Source organism: Amphiura filiformis, chromosome 12, assembly GCF_039555335.1.
Source record: "Amphiura filiformis chromosome 12, Afil_fr2py, whole genome shotgun sequence".
In the NCBI taxonomy this organism is placed as follows: domain Eukaryota; kingdom Metazoa; phylum Echinodermata; class Ophiuroidea; order Amphilepidida; family Amphiuridae; genus Amphiura; species Amphiura filiformis.
The window spans coordinates 52,694,246-52,717,731 of NC_092639.1; the positions used below are offsets into that span (position 1 = coordinate 52,694,246).

The window sequence follows — 23,486 nt, forward strand, 5'->3', positions numbered from 1 at the left end:
TTGTTCGCTAATTGAAAAAAATTCATATGTAACATGAATTTACCAAAAGCGGAATAGAGATTCGGTTGTTTGCTAAATTCAAAAGCGATACATGCCTTTTGATTTCAATTCTTATGTTGAATCCATGTTTTGTCACCTTCTGATGAATAGGATGACGATTCTCTCAAACAAGAGCTAGTTAATGGAGAATTCAAAGAAGAGGAGTGGGATCCCACGTTACCAGAGTGTGCTGAACTATTGGATACTTTAGATGAGTGGGATTTCCCAATCTTTGATCTAGCTGATCTAGCTGGTGACCGGGTGCTGAGCCAGGTAAGTGGTTACGAGTACCGGCTAGGGTTGCATAACATCAACTATTATCCTAGTCGACTAACTGCCACCATATAGTTGTGACTAAATGATGATTATTTACAGTCCAAATCTGAATAAAATTTTGTAATGATGATATTTTACCCACAACTGCTAAAAGGACTATCCAAATATGATTTGCGATATAACGATAGAACTGCATGTGCGTTATGCATTTGCGGTATAACGATAGAACTGCATGTGCCATAGCAAATGTACACAAAATGCCTTCAACTTTCAATTACTTACCTTAAGGGGTGGGGTATGAACGTTTGGACAGTATTTATTGTGGGACATTAGAGCACATCAGACATATCGAATTGCATTGTGAATACTGAAGAATGTCCTTCTGATATCAAATAATTTTGATTTTTTGAAATTTGCAATGTAATACACATTTTATGGCAAATGATTAAAAATTGATATTTTTGATATTTAACAGTACTCGAAGTAAACTGTATAAATCTGATGATTTATACTTAAAGTGTATGTAAGTGGGATGAAAAACCGATGATCAATTGAAAATTTTGACCTTTCGTATTGAAGATGTGGATTTTTTTCCTAAAAGACCAAAAAAAATTAGGTCTTTTTGGGGGAAAATCTATATCTTCAACTATGGATCAAGCAAATACATTGCAATGCATGATATGATAGTCACTTTAGCAACTGTGATTTTGCCATATGATTTTACTCTATTTCATATTTTTTGTGATATAAGACTGGATCAGGGTAGGCTACGTACACCGTGTTTACATTTTTGTGTGATTGTTGTAATCATGGTAAATCATTTCCATTCCAGTAATAAATATAAAGAAGCTGACATTTTTTGCAACCCCAATCATGTGCAACTAGATTTATGCTGAGAAAACATACCTTAAAAGGCTCTTGTAATACCAGCTACAAGCATATAAGAGTGTTTTGATGAAAGCTAAATTAATATGAAACAGCCATGAATATTCCAATACAATAGATTGGTCTTACAATAATACTTGTTTGTATATGCTTGTATCGGTTATTTATTTGCTCAATCTCCATAATGTTGTCGATGGATGGCGTCTGGATTTAGAGTTCATCAAAAGTACTCTATATGCTTGTAGACTAGGTTTTACAGTATTGTTTTAAAAAGTTTCATCTATTTGCAGCATCTGCATGCAGCCATATTGTATTATTTTGAGCAAGTAATAAAATCATTGTGTGTAAAATAGTGGTAAACACATCTTCATGCGATGTAATGTATCCTCAAATATAGAGCGCAAGTTACAATCTGTGAGCGAGCCTTGCGTAATAAGACCCCAACCAAATGGCAATGCTCCAGTAGTGTATTAACTTAATACTTGAGCCAGACAGACTGACATCCCCAACAGGGAGACCTCCATCGATTTGTTTACCTGTTTGTGGTCATGTGACTTAGTCATGTGATTACAAAGAGTAACGCACTTAATGAATGATATTACTACTGAGATTAAACAATCATATTCTTTAGCCATTTTTTTAAAGCCGTATTGTAACATTTCCATAAAAAATAGATTAGTATTTCTTTTCCATAAAATGTTAGCTTTTACTGTCAGATATGCCCCACTTTAAGTTTGAACCGAACAACTGAGGTAAAGCAAAAAAAAATGAAATTTACTACCATCGCTGATGTCACCAATGCATATCACTCTGTCGGTTGTGCAACGGCACTATCCTTTGATGTGCATGTGTATACTGTCCTGCACACCATGAACTGTGTTATTGAACATCGTGTACATGTTTGACTAATATTCACATGTAATAATAAAACAACGGTTCCTGCATTTTATACAAAATCTCGGATTTTGACAAAACTACAGCACCTAAAGTCTTGATTTTTGGAGGGTATGTTAGTTCAATAAAGTACATTATAATCGTGTAAAAAAACAGAATTTTGAAAAATATTGAGGGCCTCCTCAGCAAATTCATGCTCTATTACTGCACACAGACTTTTGCTGTCTGTGTACTGTAACTGGAGAGAAATGAACTTGCCGATGGTGTGTGATTGATATTTGTTTTGTTATGTTGTGATTTTGCCTAATTATGAAAAATTAATAATTAACTAAATATTTATTCCCTTTGTTTGTTGACTTTGCAGTTGGCATACAGGGTTTTTATGGATGCGGGTATTTTTGAAACATTTCGACTTCCTGTACGAGAATTTACTAATTACTTCAGGGCCTTGGAAGATGGCTATTGGCACAAACCATGTAAGTATCAATAAACAGTCAATCACACAGAATTTATTAATATGAATTGATAAATTCGTCCAATGACCATAGACAGCGCCATAACCAGACCACTGAGCAATGCCAAGTGATCCACTACCACACAGTATACACAAAAGAATAGGAATTTAAAGAACAAAATTCATGAAAAATCACTTCAAAATTGGTTTTGTAAAATTATTATAGTTCATGTGAATGAGATTCTTTCATAATGTTTGCAAAACTAACTTTTTGCTGACGGAAATAAAAATCTGTCAACAGATTCTCGTGAAATAAAGACACAAACTTGTACAAAATTTACACAATTTTGCATCAGAACTGGAAAAGTTAACCGTTTTTCCATTCAAATCTGTGATGATCAGTCCTGCATTCTACAAGGCGTATTCCCATACTTTTCTGCAAGCTGAGCGATGCAATATGACGACCTTCAGCAGTATAAGTTAACCTCAAATTGATTTGTATTGATAAATTCTGTGTGATACACTGATAAACCAAGAAACAAAAGCTAACAGTTATAAACAAATCACTAAATAGATTCATCAGGTTTGTTGGTAAACATTATAAATGATTTCATTTGAACAAAACCAAAATATAACTCACGATTGACGGTTTCGCCTATCATGGTCGATAGGCATCATCAGAATGATGGTAGTTGATCCTTACTTCCGGTTGGACGAATCCCGGCCGACGAGGGTGTTTTATCAGCCAGGAGAGGATCATACACGTGACTAAATCGTCAATCATGAGTTATATTTTGGTTTTGTTCAAATGAAATCATTTATAAAGTTATAAACAAAGCTTTAAAACAGGTAGATTGAAGATAAGGTAAGGACAGTGAAACAGCATCCCAATTCTCTAGGGTGGAATGTGGCGCACAAAGTGGACCATTTTGACGGAAGAAATGAAATGGTTATGATGAAAAGCAAACCTACATTCCTGTCCTATCCTTGATACAAGTGATATTGGACTCATTCCTCTTGATTTTATCACATGATGTCTGAATACAGCTGCATTTGATCAAATTAAACATTAATGTTTTTGTAGTCCTTCAACTTGAAATTGTGTCGCATTGGCACTAAAATACCAAAATAATCTTGTTTAAATGTCAGGTTTGATGCTTAATTAGGATGATTCTTAGAAACAGTATCATTATATCATTTGGTTTTTTTTAAGCCTTAATGTACGATTTCCTTCAAATTTTAATTTATTATTCTATACTATACTGAAATAACAAGGTAAAGGGAAAGAAACCCTACTGGTTATTTTAGCCGTTTAACATGCAGAGGACATAAAGTCATAATTTTATTAATTATGACTTTATGGTCGAACTTTGCTCTGTCGACTTCCAAACACAACAAATTTGGCTGATTCCATTTTGGTGGAAGTTGGGACATGTGTAAACATTATATATATGCCAAAAAAATAAGGTTTGAAAAAAATAACCAATTTCATATTATAAGATCGTACATTATGGCTTTAAAAAGCAAGACTTAAAATGTGTACTATCCAAAAATCAAACTACTATATTGCTTCAGGAAGCCCAATGCATGACCAATTTAGCAGTAACCGTCTGGGAGTCTTTTTTTCTCCCGTAGACATGTTTGAGATTGTGTGAGCAATATCCATATATGATTTATGAGCATACTAGCCAAGTAAATTGCCCCTGTAAGAGTCGGAGGCATGATGCATTTGATTTTGCTCATCATAACACATTGCTGAAACACAATAGCTAGCAATTGCAATTCCGACTGCTGCACTCTCGAGTAGTTGATCATTGCATCAAATTTTCACAGCCTGTCAATTTTACACTTTGAATGCATTTTTGAAGCTATAGCGTTAAAGAAAATGTCTATGAAAGTAATGTTTGAGCTTCAAATTGGAAATTGAAACTATAAAAATAAATTATTGTTAAATATCATCCAATGGAAAGGATATGATCATTTGATATTTGTTGGACTAGAGTGTGATTGGGACAAAAGTGCAGTGTAGCGTCTCATATACAGAAGTCTGGTTAACTCAATATATATTGGTGCTGGGTAGGTCAATTCAACTTAGTCTTTCTTCTTCCTTCAAGCCATCTTGATTGTTTCTAAGTGAATTATTTACACTAGTTAGTTTCCAGTAGTCTCATATAAAGGGCATGGTTCAGAGGAGGCAGCAATAATTGATGCAATTGGAATCTATTTAGGGTAGGGATAAGTTGTGATGTTTAGGGCATTGGATTATTCCAGTATCTCACAGGGAGTGTGGTTTTCAAATGGGGTTACCTGAATGGATTTGAAATCTACACACCCTGTATGGTAGATTAAGGTCCTGTTTCATAATCATAATTATCACCTTGTGTGGAGTTTTCTGTCACATGAAACAGAGTTCTAAAAATGAGAGGCTCCATTCTGCTATGTGTACATATATGGACAAAAGCAGGGACTTTCAGGTAACCCCATTTGAAATTCACACTCCCTGTTGGGAGGATTAAGGTCATGTCTTCCATAGGGGATGTATGGATTTCAACTGGAACAGCCCAATGGGCCCTGTTCTGGGAAAATATAAGGTGGGGAACGCAAGGAATACTTTAGCAACATCAACCATATCACCAATTGTTCTTGGAGTCTGATAACCGATTTAATTACCTATGTGCTCAGAAGTATAAACTCTTAATCCCCTGTGACCCAACATATCAGAGCAATGAGAGAACAGGATGCGCTAGGATCCACAACATGATCATCTATCAGGGGTACAATTCATTAACCCCAATTCATTTGTGCATTCATTGAATGACCTTTTGAAAATTTGGGTATAAAAACTCATACTCTGCAACTTGAGGTCAAATTTTTCACTATGATTGTTTAATTAAGGTTATTGAACTATGCCACTGGGATGAGGCCATTGTGGTCCATAGCGAGAACAGGACGGTGAGAAATAGTTTGAATTCATCCACTATTTGACAGGTGTGATTCAGAGCCAATACAAGTAGGTGTGAAGTAAGGATAGGACTGGTTGGAATAAACAGATTGTGTACCGTAAAAGTGGAAATTTTTGCTTGATTAATTTTTCGTGTGTTGACAATTTTGAACAGTTTCACTTGTTTTAGAATTTGTGATTCTAAGCTTTCTGACATTGACCTACATGTAAACGGAATATATTTGTGCGTTTTTATATTCGGAGTACCTGTTTGGAACACAAAAAGCGCAAAAGTAAATGTAGCGCAAAAATGTCCTATTTCACAGTAACATAAATTACCCCTCTAGACTATACAGTTTACATCACCCTGGACAATATTGACACTCATAAAATATGCATGGAACAATTAGTGACGTACATTGATGGATGGGGGAAAGACTTTGGTCTTAAAGCCATAATGTACAATCTTATAATATGAAATTGGTTTAATGTTTTTTGAACCTGATTTTTTTAATGTTTACCTATGTCCCATGTTTACACCTTAATGGAATCAGCCAAATTGGCTGTGTTTGTCAAGTCAGCAGAGCAAAATGTCATATTCAGACATAAAAGTCCTCCAGTGGGGTTTCTCTCACATTACCTTGTTATTTTGGCTTAAAATGGACAGAAACCTTTTGTGACAATAGTATTTCAGTATTTTGAGTGAAGAATTACAAAATTAAAATTTGGCGGAAATTGTACCTTATATGGCTTTAAAGTTTTAATTAGCCGTTGTTAAATAAGCATTAGAATGATTTCTAAAAATGATTGATAGTTCGATAATCACTCTATGATGAATTTGAAAAACTGTCATAAATGCTCTTTTCATGTGTATCGGAGGGGGTTAGCTAGTACACCTGCAGCCCATGGGGTAATGAGTTCTCCTGCACCCCATAATCTGGAGCTTTTTTTAATTGGCCAAATCTCATTTTCTTAGGGTCCAGTATCTGTCCTCTAGGCCAAAATTACACCATACAGTCTTTAGGATGAATGCAGACCCTGTAAAGGGATTTTTGAATAAAATACATTAAAGGGTACCCCTTTTCTGTAAAATTTCCAGATTTTGCACTTATCCTCACTGATCATATTTCCACATTTATGTGCATTTCAAAGGTTTATTCATATAACCCCAAGGCATTTATCATTTCAGCTGTATCATGATTGGAAATCTTTGTGGATGGGTAAAACAAAATCCCCACACTTCCGTCTCTACCCCCCCTTCTCCTCCTTCATCGCTCACTCATTCCTCCTCTCACCCTTCCTCCTACCCACACAGTAGTATCTCTCCTATTTTCTAGTATGATTGAGTAACTCCAACTTGGTTTTCGTAAAAACTGTCAGCACAGAATTGGAATAAGAATTCAGACTTAGCAGTAAGTTGAAGCTTGTATACCCTTTACAAAACATCAAATGATGCTTGAATTTCAAGTTTATATAGGCTTAAATTGTTGAGCACATGTTGGAATTCAAAATATATAGCGTCACATTGATATATTCTTGAATAATATCAGGCAATATCAATGCAGCTATGATTTCATACAAGCTTCCAATTGATAGGCCTATAGAATAGAATTTCAAAGTCATAACATAACAGCAGTTGAAGCTTGCCCCTATTCAAAACATCCAATGCTGTCATTGTAGTTTACCTAAGATATAAGATAACACTGTAGGAGTAAACATAGGAATTCAAATTTATAGTGTTACATAAATTTAAATTCAGTGGTAATATAAAGTATCATCAAAGCATGTTACTGTGAAAGGTCATCTGTATTGAAGAGGGTTTAAGTTTACAGCGGCAGAGGAGAATGGCAATATGAAATATATGCAAGTAAACACTTTAATAAATGTCCGATAATGCTGTTTCAACATGAATTGAGCGTAAGCTTACAGGATGAAGTAGCCTGCACCAGGCAGGGTTCTTGATTTGGGTTGTGGGTCTGGGTGGGGTTGTGGTTCTGGGATTTCGAAAAGTGGCCATGAAAATATACACAATTTGACAAAAAATTCTAAAATTATGTTCTTGGCTTTCAAATGATTTCTGCTCAGAATGAAACTGAATTTGCCAAAATTCTTAAAATTTTTGGTAATTTTGTTTTGAAAATCAATTAAAAGGAACACATTTCCAGATTTTTCCAAGACGGGTTTGAAAAAGCATCCCTTTCCTCAAACATTTCTCTGAAATTTTGAATCCATAGCTAAACCTATAAGTGGCTTTAAGCCTAAAAATGCACACATCCGGCACCCAGCTTTCCAACTAAGAACACCCTTATAATGCCGTAATATGGCATGGATTTACCATAAGCTTACAAGATGGAGTAGTGCACACTGCATGCACGGTTTCGACATTTCTGCTACTGATTAATTGCAATGTGACCAGCATTCTCAAGTAGATGCAGCAATTACGCCTCCGACAGAAATGAAACTTAACGGCCAAGTGTACAAAAAGGTCAGAGGTATAGATCGTGATTTACCGTGATGTGACTGCAGCCAGGCTTCAGGCTAGCACCATTTTATTGTACAAATGAAATGTTACAGGATGAGAATTAAACTGTCACAGTTTTATTAGTGTAATAATGGGTGATTCCACTTGAAATTCATACACCCCCTGTGGATGACAAAACCTTAATCTCCCACACAGGGGTTGTATATTTTAAATGGAGTCACCCATTCAGGTAATCCCATTTGAAATTTGCTCTTTGTAGAAGATGGAGGGTGTGTTTTCCATAGGGGTAGATGGATGATATCTGGAAGAGCCTAATTTGAACCCCAATCTACTAAATGTGCGATTTGGAAAGCCATCAAGTCTATATTGATGTATTATCTATTCATTCCCCTCATAAAATAAAATGTCTATTCGGTAATTTATTTCTTTATACGACCATTAACTACATTACCGTTCATGTAATTCATGTACGCTTAATCTAGAGACATCAATCTTAAGAGTGTTTTTCCCTTTCAAATTTCAGTTCTTCACACGGGGTCTCCATCATGCTTTTGATTGCATAAGTATTATACATATGGCACTTCTATCCAGTATCTTTCGTCAGTAGCTATAAGCTACTTGAAAACTTGAAAATTAAGCTAGAAATGTATGCAAATTAAATGCAAATTATGTATTCATTTATGTATACTACCTAGAAATTTATGCAAATTAGGTATTCAATTATGCATATTATCTGAAAATTATTGAAAATTAGGTATTTAATTATGCTTACTAGCTGAAAATTAATGCAAATTAGATATTTAATTATGTATGCAAATTAGGTATTTAATTGTGCATATTTTATTTTGCACCAAAATTCTAACCAGGTATGGAGCAGGTGGATTGGACTATTACAGTTAAAATCCATACACCCCCTCCCCCATGGAAGACATGACCTTAATCACTCACACAAATGGAGTCACCCATTCAGGTAACCCCATTTGAAATTCACTCTCCCTGTGTGGGAGATTTAGGTCGTGTCTTACACAGGGGGTGGATGGATTTTGACTGGAAGAGTCCATTATCCTTTCGTCTCCAGATTTCATAGATCTGCACGTAGGCAACTCAATCAGTTTTCAGCATTCATTATTTTAATATTCCTTAGTCCTACCAATCAATGTTGAATCATGAAATCTTTTCATTGCAACATTGATTAGTGTGAAAGGGGAAGGATTGGGCGCGAACGATATTGAGCTTACCCCATTGCAAATCAATATGTTTTGGTGCAATTTCATATACAGACGAAGACAAAACTGTAACAAAAAATACATAAGCACAATTCTCTACCCAGGGCAGTGAGTGGCATACATCAGACCTAGTGTCTTCTGCATAGCTTTCATTTTGCCTTGGTTTAGTGGGAATAGCTATTGAACCACAGGGTTTCCTTTTGAGCCTTACATGTTGTTACCCATCTGCACAAACGTACATGTGTGCGCACACACACCCCTACACCCAACAGACGAGGATGTGAAAAACAGCATAGAGGTTTTACCATACAACTGTAGTCACACATTTGAAATTTCTCATGTGTTTGCCTGTTTGCCAGTCTTTACTAACAAACATACCGTAGAATTTCATCTGCAAGATGTATGCCTCTAAATGAGGGTTTTCTTTTGACGAAAGACAGACACCCTCCACAATAACATTACAATAGATTGGTCTTTACAATAATACATGTTTGTAGAGCCACCTGTAAGACCTGTAGGAGTATTATAGTTGCTCAAACTCAAAATAATGTTTTAGTGGAGGGTGTCTGCCTTTCATTTCTTTCGTTAAAGAAAACCCCTCATTTAGATGTATGCTTGTAGAATTCTGTATTTGATCAACACTTGTCTGTGGACATTTGCCATACAAACTCCAACTTTCACAATCTCAAATTGAACTGAAAATGTCCTTTTTCTTCTTGGAAGACTTTGCACCAATTCTGGCAAGTGCTGTCATACATTTTCCCAGAAATTTCAGTTTTACGTTGTGGTTTCCTTGACAATTCAAAATATCACTTTATATTTTTGATTTTGAAAGAAGCTATTTGTCAATGACATGGAAGGACATATTAGAAATATCCTGGTTTCTTGGAGAAGACAAATGATACCAAGATACTTTGCTATTGTGCGTTTACCTAGTCTGTGTGCGTCATAGCAGGGGTAAGAAAATTAGGATCTGTCAGCCGCTTCAACTTCACTGCAAATGACAAAGATGGAACAGATCAGAAATAACCTGGTTTCTTGGAGAAGACAAATGATACTAAGACATTTCGCTATTTTGCCTTTATCTACATGCGTCATAGCAGGGCAGGGGTAAGAAAATTAGGATCTGTCAGTCGCTTCAGCAGTAGGTAAAGTTATATAAGCTGCCTTTGGGCTATTCCAGTTGAAATCCATACACCCCCCATGGAAGACATGACTTTATTCTCCCACACAGGGTGTGTGAATTTCAAATGGGGTTACCTGAATAGGTGACTCCATTTGAAATCTACACCCCCTGTATAGGAGATTATGGTCATGTCTTCCATAGGGGTGTATGGATTTCAACTGCAATAGCTGATCACCCTGCCATCGCATAACCCCAGGAACATTTCTGGGTGCCTATCGCGCACAATTCTTTTGCCCAAGTGCACAGCACGTTTGTGCTGCAGCAATTCAAACCCATAAGCTTCCTCACAATTATGAGCCGAAAACTTTACCACTATGCCACCGTGCCCTGCTAAACTATTATAATATGTTTGTGATATTTAATATTTCAGTTAATAGAAGTACTCCAAGTTTTACTTTAAATACCAGTTCAATATAAAATAGAAGAGTAACACTTCCAATGCTCTAAAGCTTGTATGTTTTGCCCTGCTCAAAATAAAGTGCTGCGTGCAAACAGTCAACATTTGAGCCTCAAGTTTACGAAAGTAATTATACAAGGGAAGGAAAGAACCATGCATTGCACACTAGAACTATAAAGTAATTAGAAAAATAAGGAGGGCACTGTAAACAATGTGTAACACAATAAGCAGACGGGTAATGTAATTTCATCAGTGCTCAGTAGGAAGCTTTTACATGGATAGTCTATAGTTGAACAAGGATTTTATTTTAACTGGAGATTTATGTGTGAACAGTTTAAGGGATCTAAAATGAGCGTTTATTGCATTTCGACAGTATTTTTTGTGGGACATGAGAGCACCTCAGACCTATCGAATTGCATTCTGAATACGAAGCATGTCTTTCTGATATCAAATAATTTTCATTTTTTGAAAATCACAATATAATACAAATTTTATGACAAATTATAAAAATTAGATATTTTTCAAATTTTTGATATATAACAGTCCTCGAAGTAAATTATATAAATCTAATGACATATTCTTAAAGTATATGTAGCAGGAAGGAAAAGCCGACGCTCAATTGAAAATTTTGACCTTTCATATTGAAGATATGGATTTTTTCCCAAAAAGACCTATTTTTTTTTTTTTTTTTGGGGAAAAAAATCCATATCTTCAATACGAAAGGTCAAAATTTTCAATTGATCGTCTGCTTTTCATCCCACCTACATACACTTTAAGTATAAATCATCAGATTTATAAAGTTTACTTCAAGTACTGTTAAATATCAAAAATATCAATTTTTAATGATTTGCCATAAAATGTGTATTGAATTGCAATTTCAAAAAATCAAAATTATTTGATATCAGAAGGACATTCTTCGATTCAGAATGCAATTCGATATGTCTGATGTGCTCTAATGTCCCACAATAAATACTGTCCAAATGTTCATACCCCAGCCCTTAAAGGATTTCTAGAATTACCTTGAAGCACTTTCAGTTTTGGTACAAATATATCACAAAGAAAGAACAGTTAACCAACCCAAATTAAACTAGACAATAAATAAACACAAATTTTGACCTGCACACAACGTAAGTTGACAAAAAAGTAAAGGAATGTGCCAGCACAGTATTTGAAACCATGACCTTCTGAACACTAGATGGATGCCCTCACCATTAGGCCACCACAGAGGATGATTTAAGCACTTCCCAGCAAGTCTTGCGGTTAGCAAAGCCGTGTGAGTGAACATGACACCACTGCCCGCCCACTGCATACACACGTGCATGGTGAAATTTGAATTTTGACAGATATATTTACAATAAATACACCTACAAAAGGTTGGTCGATTTCACATTTTATGTTATCTACAGAAGGTGTGAATTATCCTTCATGCATACATCACTTTAGATCTGAAATCGACCACGTAATAATGACACACGGGCAATTCTAAAACAACATCTTTTGCACAGAGTTCAATGGGATTTGACAAGTAAAGTGGCAGTTGAAACTCCAGTGATAACACTTTTACAGTGCATGATGGGGCTTCCTTAAATCATCCTCTGAGGCCACCAGCTCCCACTGATAAACGGTGGTTGAAACTGGGTACTTATATAGCAGTCGAGGTATACAATACACACAAACAAATATTACGCAAGCACACACAAGTACAGGTGATCATTACTGTAATCGTAATCACAATCATTCCCCATTGTGTTTTTATGTTCTTGTGGAGATACATAACACCATTACCTACTTTACAAATATATTTATAATCAAGGAAAATGATAGGGGTCAGCTAGGCAATGATACAAAACTAGTTACATTTGTAAGATGTCATCTTTTGTGTTGTTACCTTAGTATGTCCTTCGTAGCTAAGGTAACAACACAAATCAATTGTAACTTATCCATTTGTCACTTTTCTGTAAGAAAAATGAAGGATTTAGTAAAAATAATCATTTAATGGCTTTTGATGCACCTTTTAAGGGGGCTGGCATTTTCAAATTTACAAAAAGTCGGCATCATTAAAATTGCGACCCCCCCCCCATTTCGGTAACAAAAATGTATGACCTCCCTCCCCCACCACCGATACACCTTACCCCCATAAACAGCCTAAAATTGTAATCAAGAGTGTGTAGGCTGTAAGTTAAAAAAAAAAAATTCAGAATTGTAAATTTTCATGGCCATATTTGGAACAAGCATGAAAAATGCATTAAAATGAGTACAAACAAACCTAGTATTGGTTCAGTGATTCTTGAGATAGCTCTTGCTATTTTGAGAAAAAAATTCTCAAAAGTGTTTATGTTGAGGCCTATGTCTAGCATTTCTTTCATTTTAAATACATTAAGAAATGTGTCAGAGCACTTAATGGCAGGGCTCTGTGTATAATGCGATCAAGCAAGGTTATGTGCAGCATTGTCGGTTTGTCATAAAAATCAATTTGGTACATCGTCTGCAACACAAAAGGATAAGAATTTACGCCTTTTTGAACTGTTCACGCTACATTTATTTGTGCTCTTATTTTGCATCCCAAACAGCTTCCACAAAAATAACACCTGCGTAATATATTCCTTTTGTGTATATGCAAATCGTGAAAAAACAAGTTAAAGGCGTTGGCTCTCAAAAAGTTGTTCGAAATTGTGCGAACAGTCCTTTCAAGTCCCATTTTGATGGTATTTTGTGTATTTTAGCCTAAGATAAAATGGCAAAGTAAGATAATTGGTTTCGCTTTAATGTCACATCATTAGGACTTGAAGTTAGACAAAATTTCATGGTTTAGTCTAAAACTCAAGACCACAAAATCAAATGAACTGTTAGAGATTTATATATTGAATTCAATGCATGGAAGCTTGACACCATATTACATTATATCATTTTCACAATACTTGTGTAAATTTAGTGTATAAAAATGAAATCATTTGACAGCCCAAGCAATCAGCATTACCACTGCCTTTTATATACAAGTGATGTACAAAACTATAACCAGACTTTGAAATGGGAGATAAACAACTCAGAGATCCGATATATAATGAGGGTTAGTGCAGGAAGTCTCTATATGCAATAGCTGCTAGATGCCATTGAGAAGTGTGTACAATATTTAGAATGCAGAAATTATCAATTGTCTATATTGGCAGCTATAGCAAGTAAGGCCATCTTACACTAGCTAGCACCTCAATATTTGCGATTATTAGGCCAGACAAGATGTATGTGACAGTGTGTATAATCGATGTGTTGGGAGTAATAAGACATGGGCATATATCGTGGTGTCGGATGATAGGAAATGGAAATAGTATCCTATAATTGCAATTACAGGATGATAACAACTGCTATCTGTTTGTTTTGTGTGATGCTGATATTTTGATTAGGATATTATTTTGTGTTTAATTTGTTTTGTATTGTGAGCTGCCTAAAGGTAATTTAAGGATTTGATTGATATGGTTGACTTTTAAAGGTGCATTTTGTGATCCACAGCCTCATTACCCCACTTTTCTCAAAAAAAAGTTGAGATTTTTATACCAATGTTCTACATAATGTTTGTGTGTAAAATGTCTTGCATTATGCTTTTGTTTGGAAAAAAAATATTGTCAAATTTGTATTTACATTCTGGTAGTGGTAACAGAACAAAATTACAACACAGTGGCCTATGGAGTTATACACATAAGGCTAATGAAAGTTGACTCCCAGTTTCCCGTTACCCGAAAAAAAAAAAAAAAAAATGCCGATCAAATATTTCATTATTTTCCATTATTTCATTATTTCACATTTTTCAAGTTTTTAAGAAAAAAGGATAGTTTTAATGTCATCTTTCACGTCCGACACGTATTTTAAGCACTTTTACGCCGACCCTGACCGGCCCGAATAGTCTTTGCAAACGCTGGGTTAAACTACGTGGTAAAATGGCGATATCGTAGAGGCATTTACTGGAGACTAGGAATTCCCTGCATCTAAGTTTCTCCTACCACTAAATGGATAGACCGAACACAAATAGAGGCAGCCAAGTTCGCGGGAACTAGCGTATGAACAAATATGAAAGCATTTCTACCGTGCACTATGTAGCGCGCTATATATAGACAACATCAAAATAAATAAAATAAACAAAATTTGAAGTCAAATTTATTCTGCTTTTCTTACAAATATTTATGTATTTAATAAAATAAACTTATAAATAAAATGATTTATTTGTCAATTTCTTGCATGGTTGTTTTATTATTAACACGTGCACCCTGTGATGATTTTTACCAGCAACCTCCAGTTTCCAAATTAAATGCAAATTATGTATTCATTTATGTATACTACCTAGAAATTTATGCAAATTAGGTATTCAATTATGCATATTATCTGAAAATTATTGAAAATTAGGTATTTAATTATGCTTACTAGCTGAAAATTAATGCAAATTAGATATTTAATTATGTATGCAAATTAGGTATTTAATTGTGCATATTTTATTTTGCACCAAAATTCTAACCAGGTATGGAGCAGGTGGATTGGACTATTACAGTTAAAATCCATACACCCCCTCCCCCATGGAAGACATGACCTTAATCACTCACACAGGGAGTATGGATTTCAAATGCAGTCACCCATTCAGGTAACCCCATTTGAAATTCACTCTCCTGTGTGGGAGATTTAGGTCGTGTCTTACACAGGGGGTGGATGGATTTTGACTGGAAGAGTCCATTATCCTTTCGCTCCAGATTTCATAGATCTGCACGTAGGCAACTCAATCAGTTTTCAGCATTCATTATTTTAATATTCCTTAGTCCTACCAATCAATGTTGAATCATGAAATCTTTTCATTGCAACATTGATTAGTGTGGAAAGGGGAAGGATTGGGCGTGCAACGATATTGAGCTTACCCCATTACAAATCAATATGTTTTGGTGCAATTTCATATACAGACGAAGACAAAACTGTAACAAAAATACATAAGCACAATTCTCTACCCAGGGCAGTGAGTGGCATGCATCAGACCTAGTGTCTTCTGCATAGCTTTCATTTTGCCTTGGTTTAGTGGGAATAGCTGTTGAACCACAGGGTTTCCTTTGAGCCTTACATGTTGTTACCCATCTGCACAAATGTACATATGTGCGCACACACCCCTACACCCAACAGACGAGGATGTGAAAAATTCAATTTTTTCAATTCAATTCAAGTTTATTTGGTTTCTTCTCACATATATACAAATTATTATTAAATACAGATAATCAAATGCATTATAAATTATATGAGATGTGGATGCCATCAAGAACGCTGAGCGTGTGGCTGATGGCACCCAAGGTTACATGAAAATATTACAATGAAAAACATAGAATTTAATAATTTATTAAATATGAAAATAACATTTTTGCAAAGAAAAGAAAAACAGTAAATGGATGTCATATTAGGTACATATACATATACCACATGAATATATTTGACAAAAATTTGATATGAACTAGAACATCCATGAAAATGAGGGTGCAGAAAAAAAAAGCATCAAGGGGGGGGTAAGGAAATTTACATGATTGATGCGTACTTTCGTTATTGACGGTTTCAGAGTGGTATTGATCCAGGATATAATTTTTCATTCGCTTTTTAAAGGAGGATAGGGAGCAAGAGTTTTTAATGTAAATTCGTTCAGTGAATTCCAAGTGGTAGGTCCCTGGGTTTTAATTGTGTTTTTGGCTAGCAGTGTGTTTGTCGTCGCGATGTTAAGGTCAAGGGCCTGTCTGGTCTCATAATTATGAATTTCAGAATTTGTCATGAAATGATTATTTGGTAAGTCCTGTGGGAGGAGGTCATGGTGGTAACGATACATATGAGTTGCTAGTTGAAACGTGTAAATATCACGAATTTTTTAGTTTTTTTAAGGAAATGAAAAGAGGGGTTGAATGATCCAGCCAAAGTGAATAAGTGCATGTTCTGATGATTTTCTTTTGCATAATGAAAAGGGATTCCAAGTTACTATTATTTTTATCACCCCATACCATTGTACAATAGGATAGGTATGGTAGCACCAGAGTGTTGTAAAGTGTTTGGAGGGACTCCTGGTTTAAAAATGGTCTGACTTTCCTAATTATGCCGTATATTTTGAAACAATTTTTGATATATGGGATGTATGGGTCTTCCATGAAAGGTTGTTATCAATTAAAATACCTAGGAATTTAGTTACTTCTACTTTTTCGATATCTTTATTATCAATTTCAATGTTAAAATTATGGTCAGGTTTATTGTTGTATTTATTTTTAAAGATCATGAAGTTAGTTTTATCTATATTTAATGAAAGCTTATTGAATTTAAACCAGTTCGAAATTTTCTTGAGTTCTTTATTTATTAATTCTTCAAGTTGTTCTGGGTCTTTGTGGGAAAAAAGAATGTTGGTGTCGTCAGCAAAAATAATAAAATGGGAGGAAGGAGATGAAAGTGGGAGGTCATTTATATATAAAAGGAATAAAAGTGGCCCAAGGATTGATCCCTGGGGGACACCAAATAGTACGTCACCTTCTGCAGATTTCTGGTGGTTATAAACGACATACTGTTTTCTTTCACAAAGATAATTTTTTTTTTTTTTTTTGGCAAGACCTCTGATACCGTAGCTATTTAGTTTGTGGAGAAGTATATCATGGTTGAGGGTATCAAAGGCCTTGCTTAAGTCTAAGAATATCCCAAGACTATGCAATTTTTCGTCTAACGCACCTGTAATTTTGCAGTAAAGGTCATTTATTGCCATGTATGTGGACCGGTTTGGTCTAAAACCATATTGGTGGGAACTTAAGATATTATTTTTAGCAATGAAATCAGAAAGACGGGTGTATATTATTTTTTCAAGTATTTTCGAGACAGAAGGTAATATTGAAATCGGCCTATAATTACTACAAATCTGATTATCACCAGATTTAAAAATTGGTATTACTTTTATGATCTTGAGTAAAGATGGGACAATGCCTGTGAGTAGGGACCTATTGAAAATATGTGAGAGAACAGGGCTATTTCATTGATTATTGTTTTGAGTAGTTTAGTGCTTATATTGTCAAAGCCACTACTGTTGCTAGCCTTAAGTTTTTTAGTTATTTTAATTATTTCGTCAGGGGATGTTGGGTTTAAGAACATACTGCTATGCTGATTTAATGAATTTAGTGGAGAGATGTAGTCATCGTCAGGAGTAGTTATTTTCTCAGCTAGCTTAGTGCCTATGTTGGTAAAAAAAATATTGAAGTTCTCGGCTATTTCAGTTGAATTGGTAATTTTTTTGCCATCTTTATCTTTAAAGAAGTCGGGTAATTTGGTACGTCTGTTTCTACCTAGAAGATTATTCAATGTTTTCCAAGTTTCTTTCATGTTAAATTTATTTGATTCAATTTGGGCGGTAATATGGGATTTTTTGGCTGTACGTAGTAAATTATTTAATATATTTCTATATTTAGTATATTTAAGTTTATTTTCTGATGTAGGCTTAGAGATGTACTTTTTATATAGTTTATCTTTAGTTCTAATTGATTTAACAAGGCCTGTAGTGATCCAGGGCTTACGTGGTGATTTACGTTTGGACATTTTAGTTGTTCTTATAGGGCAGTGGATGTCTAATAGGCCAGTGGTTTTATTAATGAATTTCGTGTATGAGTTTTCAGGATTATCGTCAGTGGAGTATAAAATCCCAATTGACAATAGACAGGGAGTTTTTGAAACCTTTAATATTATTTGGTTTGAATTGCCTTGTTTGTTTAGTTATAGGTTGAGAAATGTTATCAAAACGAGAGCCTTTAACAGAAATAAAATTTGGGAAATGATCTGAGAGGTCTGTAACCAAGTTGCCAGAAGTTATTTGGTTATCAGTATCATTTGTAAAAATATTGTCAATTAGCGAGATTGTAGTACCGGTCTTGGTTGTGTAGATCCGGTGGGTCCGCATCATTACTGAAAAAAAATGAATAGGCGTACATCAGATTAACGAATGTATTGACTTGATGGTTATGGTCAAATTTTAGGAGATCGATATTGAAGTCGCCTAAGACAAAACATTTTTTCCTTTCTTTAGAGATGGTATTCAGGGCTGATTCCAGGTCAGAAATGAACTGATGGTAATCGACATATTCTGGTTTATAAATGACGCCAACGATTATATTTTTATCAGGGATTTCGATGAAAACAGAGTCGCAGTGAGTGGCTTTTATTTTAAGGTCAGGTCTTTGAATGAAATTATGTTTAGAGTTGATGAATAAGGACGCACCTCCACCAGATCTATCGGGCGTATACAGTCTATTCTGTCATAGTTGTCAAGGTCAATTAAATTGGATTCATCGGTTGAATTGAACCAGGTTTCTGTAAAACCTATAATGTCAAAATCATGATTTAGAATCGAAATGTAATCCACAATAGTACTAGCCTTTTTATTAATACTTCTGGTGTTGTGGTGGAATAAAGAAAATTTATTTTAGGCGGAGGGCATTTTCATTAATAATTGAATTAGTGTCGTAATATTTGCATTTGCAGCACAGGTTTAGGTCAATGTTACATGAATTATCTGACGTTTGGGAATGTGAATTGAGTACGCTACTAAATTTAGACGGAGTGAATTTGTGCTCTGACATGAAAGTTGACAAATCGGGCATGGTGCGAACGGGACAAAGGGTGCAGGAGAGAAACTAAATTAAAGTGGAATTTGGTTTTAAAAAAAAGCAAATAAGGTTGGATTTGGTCTGAGGGAAAAGAGGAAAGAAGCCATTTTACGAGAACAAGTTGAAACCATGAAGATAAAATAAATTCATGGTTAAGTTAACAATCAATATGTGGTTTAGAACAAATATAAGGGACTCATAGTCCCTTTGATAATAAATACAATACAAGAAGTAAATACATTGTAATTCCAGCTGTGTTTTGAATGATTTCGTTTGGGGCACAATACTAGTTGAAAAACTCTTTCAGTACTGGATCAGCTGTCTGTATTTTACTGATTATTGATACATGCAGGTCATTCACATATGACTACAATGCCATTCATGGAGTTCACAAAGCCAAGAAACCGATTGCAAGGGTAAAATAGTATCCTTGATCAAGAATAATGAGGGAACACCTGGATTGTAAAAAAAAGCAGATGAATCCTATTATAATGTAGGATAGCATGCATGGACGGCTAACAGAGTCAATTGTGAAAAACCTACATGCCTCGGTTGACTGGTGAATATTATCAAAGAATAACTGATGATTGATGTACAATACATGAGATAAATACAATGCAATTTCAGCTGTGTTTTGATGGATTATGTTTGTAACACAATAGTAAAAGTCTATGAAAAGTACTCGCAATACTAGATCAGCTGTCTGTGGTTTACTGATTATTGAAATACATGCACATCATAGAGGTTTTACCATCCAACTGTAGTCACATATTTGAGTTTTTCACCTTACCGTAGAGAGATGGTGAAGTTTTTACTATCCAATTGTGGACTTGCAAATACGGGCAACAGTGGACGTCTACAGTTCATCCACTGTTGTACATAGATTTCTCATGTGTTTGCCTGTATGCCAGTCTTTACTAACAAACATACCGTAGAATTTCATCTACAAGATGTATGCCTCTAAATGAGGGTTTTCTTTTGACGAAAGAGGCGAAAGACAGACACCCTCCACAATAACATTACAATAGTTTGGTCAATAATACATGTTTGTAGAGCCACCTGTAAGACCTGTAGGAGTAATATAGTTGCTCAAACTCAAAATAATGTTTTAGTGGAGGGTGTCTGCCTTTCATTTCTTTCATCAAAAAAAAACCTCATTTAGATGTATGCTTGTAGAATTCTGTATTTGATCAACACTTGTCTGTGGACATTTGCCATACAAACTCCAACTTTCACAATCTCAAATTGAACTGAAAATGTCCTTTTCAAATTGAACTGAAAATGTCCTTTTTCTTCTTGGAAGAATTGGAAGCACCAATTCTGGCAAGTGCTGTCATACATTTTCCCAGAAATTTCAGTTTTACGTTGTGGTTTCCTTGACAATTCAAAATATTACTTTATATTTTTGATTTTGATAGCTGTTTGTCACTGCAATGACATAGGAGGCCAGATTAGAAATATCCTGGTTTCATGGAGAAGACAAATGATACTAAGACACTTTGCTTTTGTGCCTAAATTATACACCTGTCACTTGTATGACGCACTGTACGACCCCCGGGAATGGTGCGTCATTTGTCCAATGACCGTCATACATATATATGCCAAGACGCTCATTGCGTCACAAAATGTGACTTACCATTGTGTAAAATTGACATATCAATAAATTAGTAAGTGATATACCTTTTCTTGAAAATGACTGTCTTAATGATGCACGTCGGGACATGAAAGAATGAAATTTCATCTTCATTGAGAAAAGGAATAGCAGAAAATGGTGAAAAATTACGGACTTTTACAACGCCAAAAGCAACTTTTCTAGGCATTGTTGACATGGGGCCTTCAGGAAAGAAAGTTTCCCATCATAAACTTATCCCTGTGTAAAATAAAATTCGACCTTTTATCACCCTGATCCTGGTTAAAAGCTCTTAACTCAACACTGATCTAGGCCAATCAATAACTGTTTGCCTATCACAAAGGCACTGGCCAATTATGACGTCAATAAATCAATAACTGGTCAAGCATTGGTCTGCTTACTTGGTTCAGTTTGGCTGGGATGGCCACGAATCTAGGAAAAACTGTCACTCATACAAACTGGGCGACTACGTTGAAGACATTGACCAATAGAATTGCTTTTTGGACTCATGATAGAGAAAAAAATGACGATGATTGACATGTGAGTTTCTAAGGAATCGCAAATATGGTTCGCCCGTGGCGCTGTTGCAAAGTCAGAGAAAGTTTCAGGCCGTGGAAGGCATGAAATCCCATTCAATTAGTACACAGATTCTTGAGTGATAGATTTGCACAACATGTTTTATAAACCCTACAACTACGTTGAAAACATGCTCTATTTAATTTTTTGAAAAGATATTAGTAATCACAATAAATTTCTGCAAATGATGATCTGAGTTTCTAAGACATTGAATTAAAAATAACATCAGGACGATGTTCTAAAAAAAGTTTCCTATACCTTCAACACAGAGCCGTGTGGTGAGGTCACGCGTCAATTACAGACACACTGTGTAGCTAGTATAGGAAAATGGACAATAAGTTTACAATGCTACTAAAAGCCTAACTTTTGAGATGGTTTATATGTTTGAAGATGCAAAATGTACAATAAGGTGCCGGTTATACCGCCGCGTTCAGACAGGGTCTAATTCTGCATAAAACCGGGCAAGGTTATTTCTATAGATCTGGTGCGCAATTTCATTGCATTGTATTGCACTGTAATTTCAATTGTGTCCATGCTAATGTATGTTATAACACCATTGTGCACGTAACACATAAACACCAATGATTGGCAGGTATCAATAACTCACGTGTGTGCAGAAATTTCCGATAACAGGTGATCAAAAGCGATCGGAATGTTACAAAATTTCAGATCGCGTTTAGCTTTCTTCGTTTAGATGATCCAGACGAAAATTGTGGCATCATTTCCAATGATGCTTGCAGAATTTCGTGTAGTTTGTAACCTGAAATACTCCTTCATGTCTATCGATGAAGACGGCGAAAAATGTCAAAGGTCAGCTGGGCTTAGCATTTTATAAGAGGGGTATGCATATCTTATTTCATGGTTCGGATGAAAATTGTGGCATCATTTCCATTCCTCTATGATCCTGCAATCAATAGAGAAAAATAACAAAAGTAGTATTTTGAGCGAAAACACCAAATTATGATTTGTTTAAAATTTAACCTGTACATCAAAACACAAATTCGCTCCAAACACCCCTATTATCAAATACTGCATTTTTACCAGTGAAGTGCGCAAACTCCGCAATATTGAAATTGACTAGCAGGCGGCGAGTGACATGATAGAGAGACACGGCAAAACTGCTCAACTGTACATGGCACTTTCCATACATTTCGCAGCTGCCGAAATCACTGGTACTCGCCGCTCAATTTGCACACTGAGTGATCGGAGCCTAACCAACACGGCGAATTTAAAGTGTCACTGTATTTGATGAATAGTTAGTTTTGTGGGGTTCATTATGGTTTTAGCTTGCATTAATATTATTTATTAACATAGGCCTACTTGTGTGTGATATTTTAAGCGTTTTAAAATGTCAAACTAATCCCATCGATAGTTTGAGAGGAAATTGACTGAATGTAGAGAATTTGTGCATGGCGCTCACCACCTGCTTTTAAACGCCATTTTCAAAATATTGACGTTGTCCAAGATGGAGAATTCGCACATGGAGGTGAAAAAGAAAATACAAATTGCAGGGGTAAGAGTGCAACGATTGCTGATTTGGTGATGTCAGGAGTTACCGTAAGTGCATAGGAACAGGACAAGCTTATATTTACATCTGCAAATGATGAATTAAAGTCATTTAGGGCGCAAAGACCATGCGATTATGTAAGCTTATGTAATAAACTTATTCATAGTCAAAGTAGGCGGGCTTCTTCTTCGTCTTATGTAACAGTATTGTTCTCCAAAAAAACCCGGAAGCTTGTCGTTTGGAGCTCTAGCTGAAATACAGCAAGATAATGTAAGATAGTAAATGTAAACCTGTATTTTAGCTAGAGTATCTCGAGCTAGCCGCGTTCAGCAAGTCATCATCACAACACTTGTAAACTCACCC

The 23,486-nt window shown here is 35.4% G+C and overlaps 1 protein-coding gene across 1 annotated transcript in view; it reads left to right on the forward strand.

Moving 5' to 3' along the window:
- LOC140166388 (cGMP-inhibited 3',5'-cyclic phosphodiesterase 3A-like) overlaps positions 1-23,486 on the forward strand; it is a 225,972-nt gene that overhangs the window by 143,076 nt on the left and 59,410 nt on the right. The window contains 2 exon segments of the mRNA XM_072189839.1: positions 151-312; positions 2,459-2,570. Of these exon segments, the coding sequence (XP_072045940.1) occupies positions 151-312; positions 2,459-2,570 (274 nt within the window).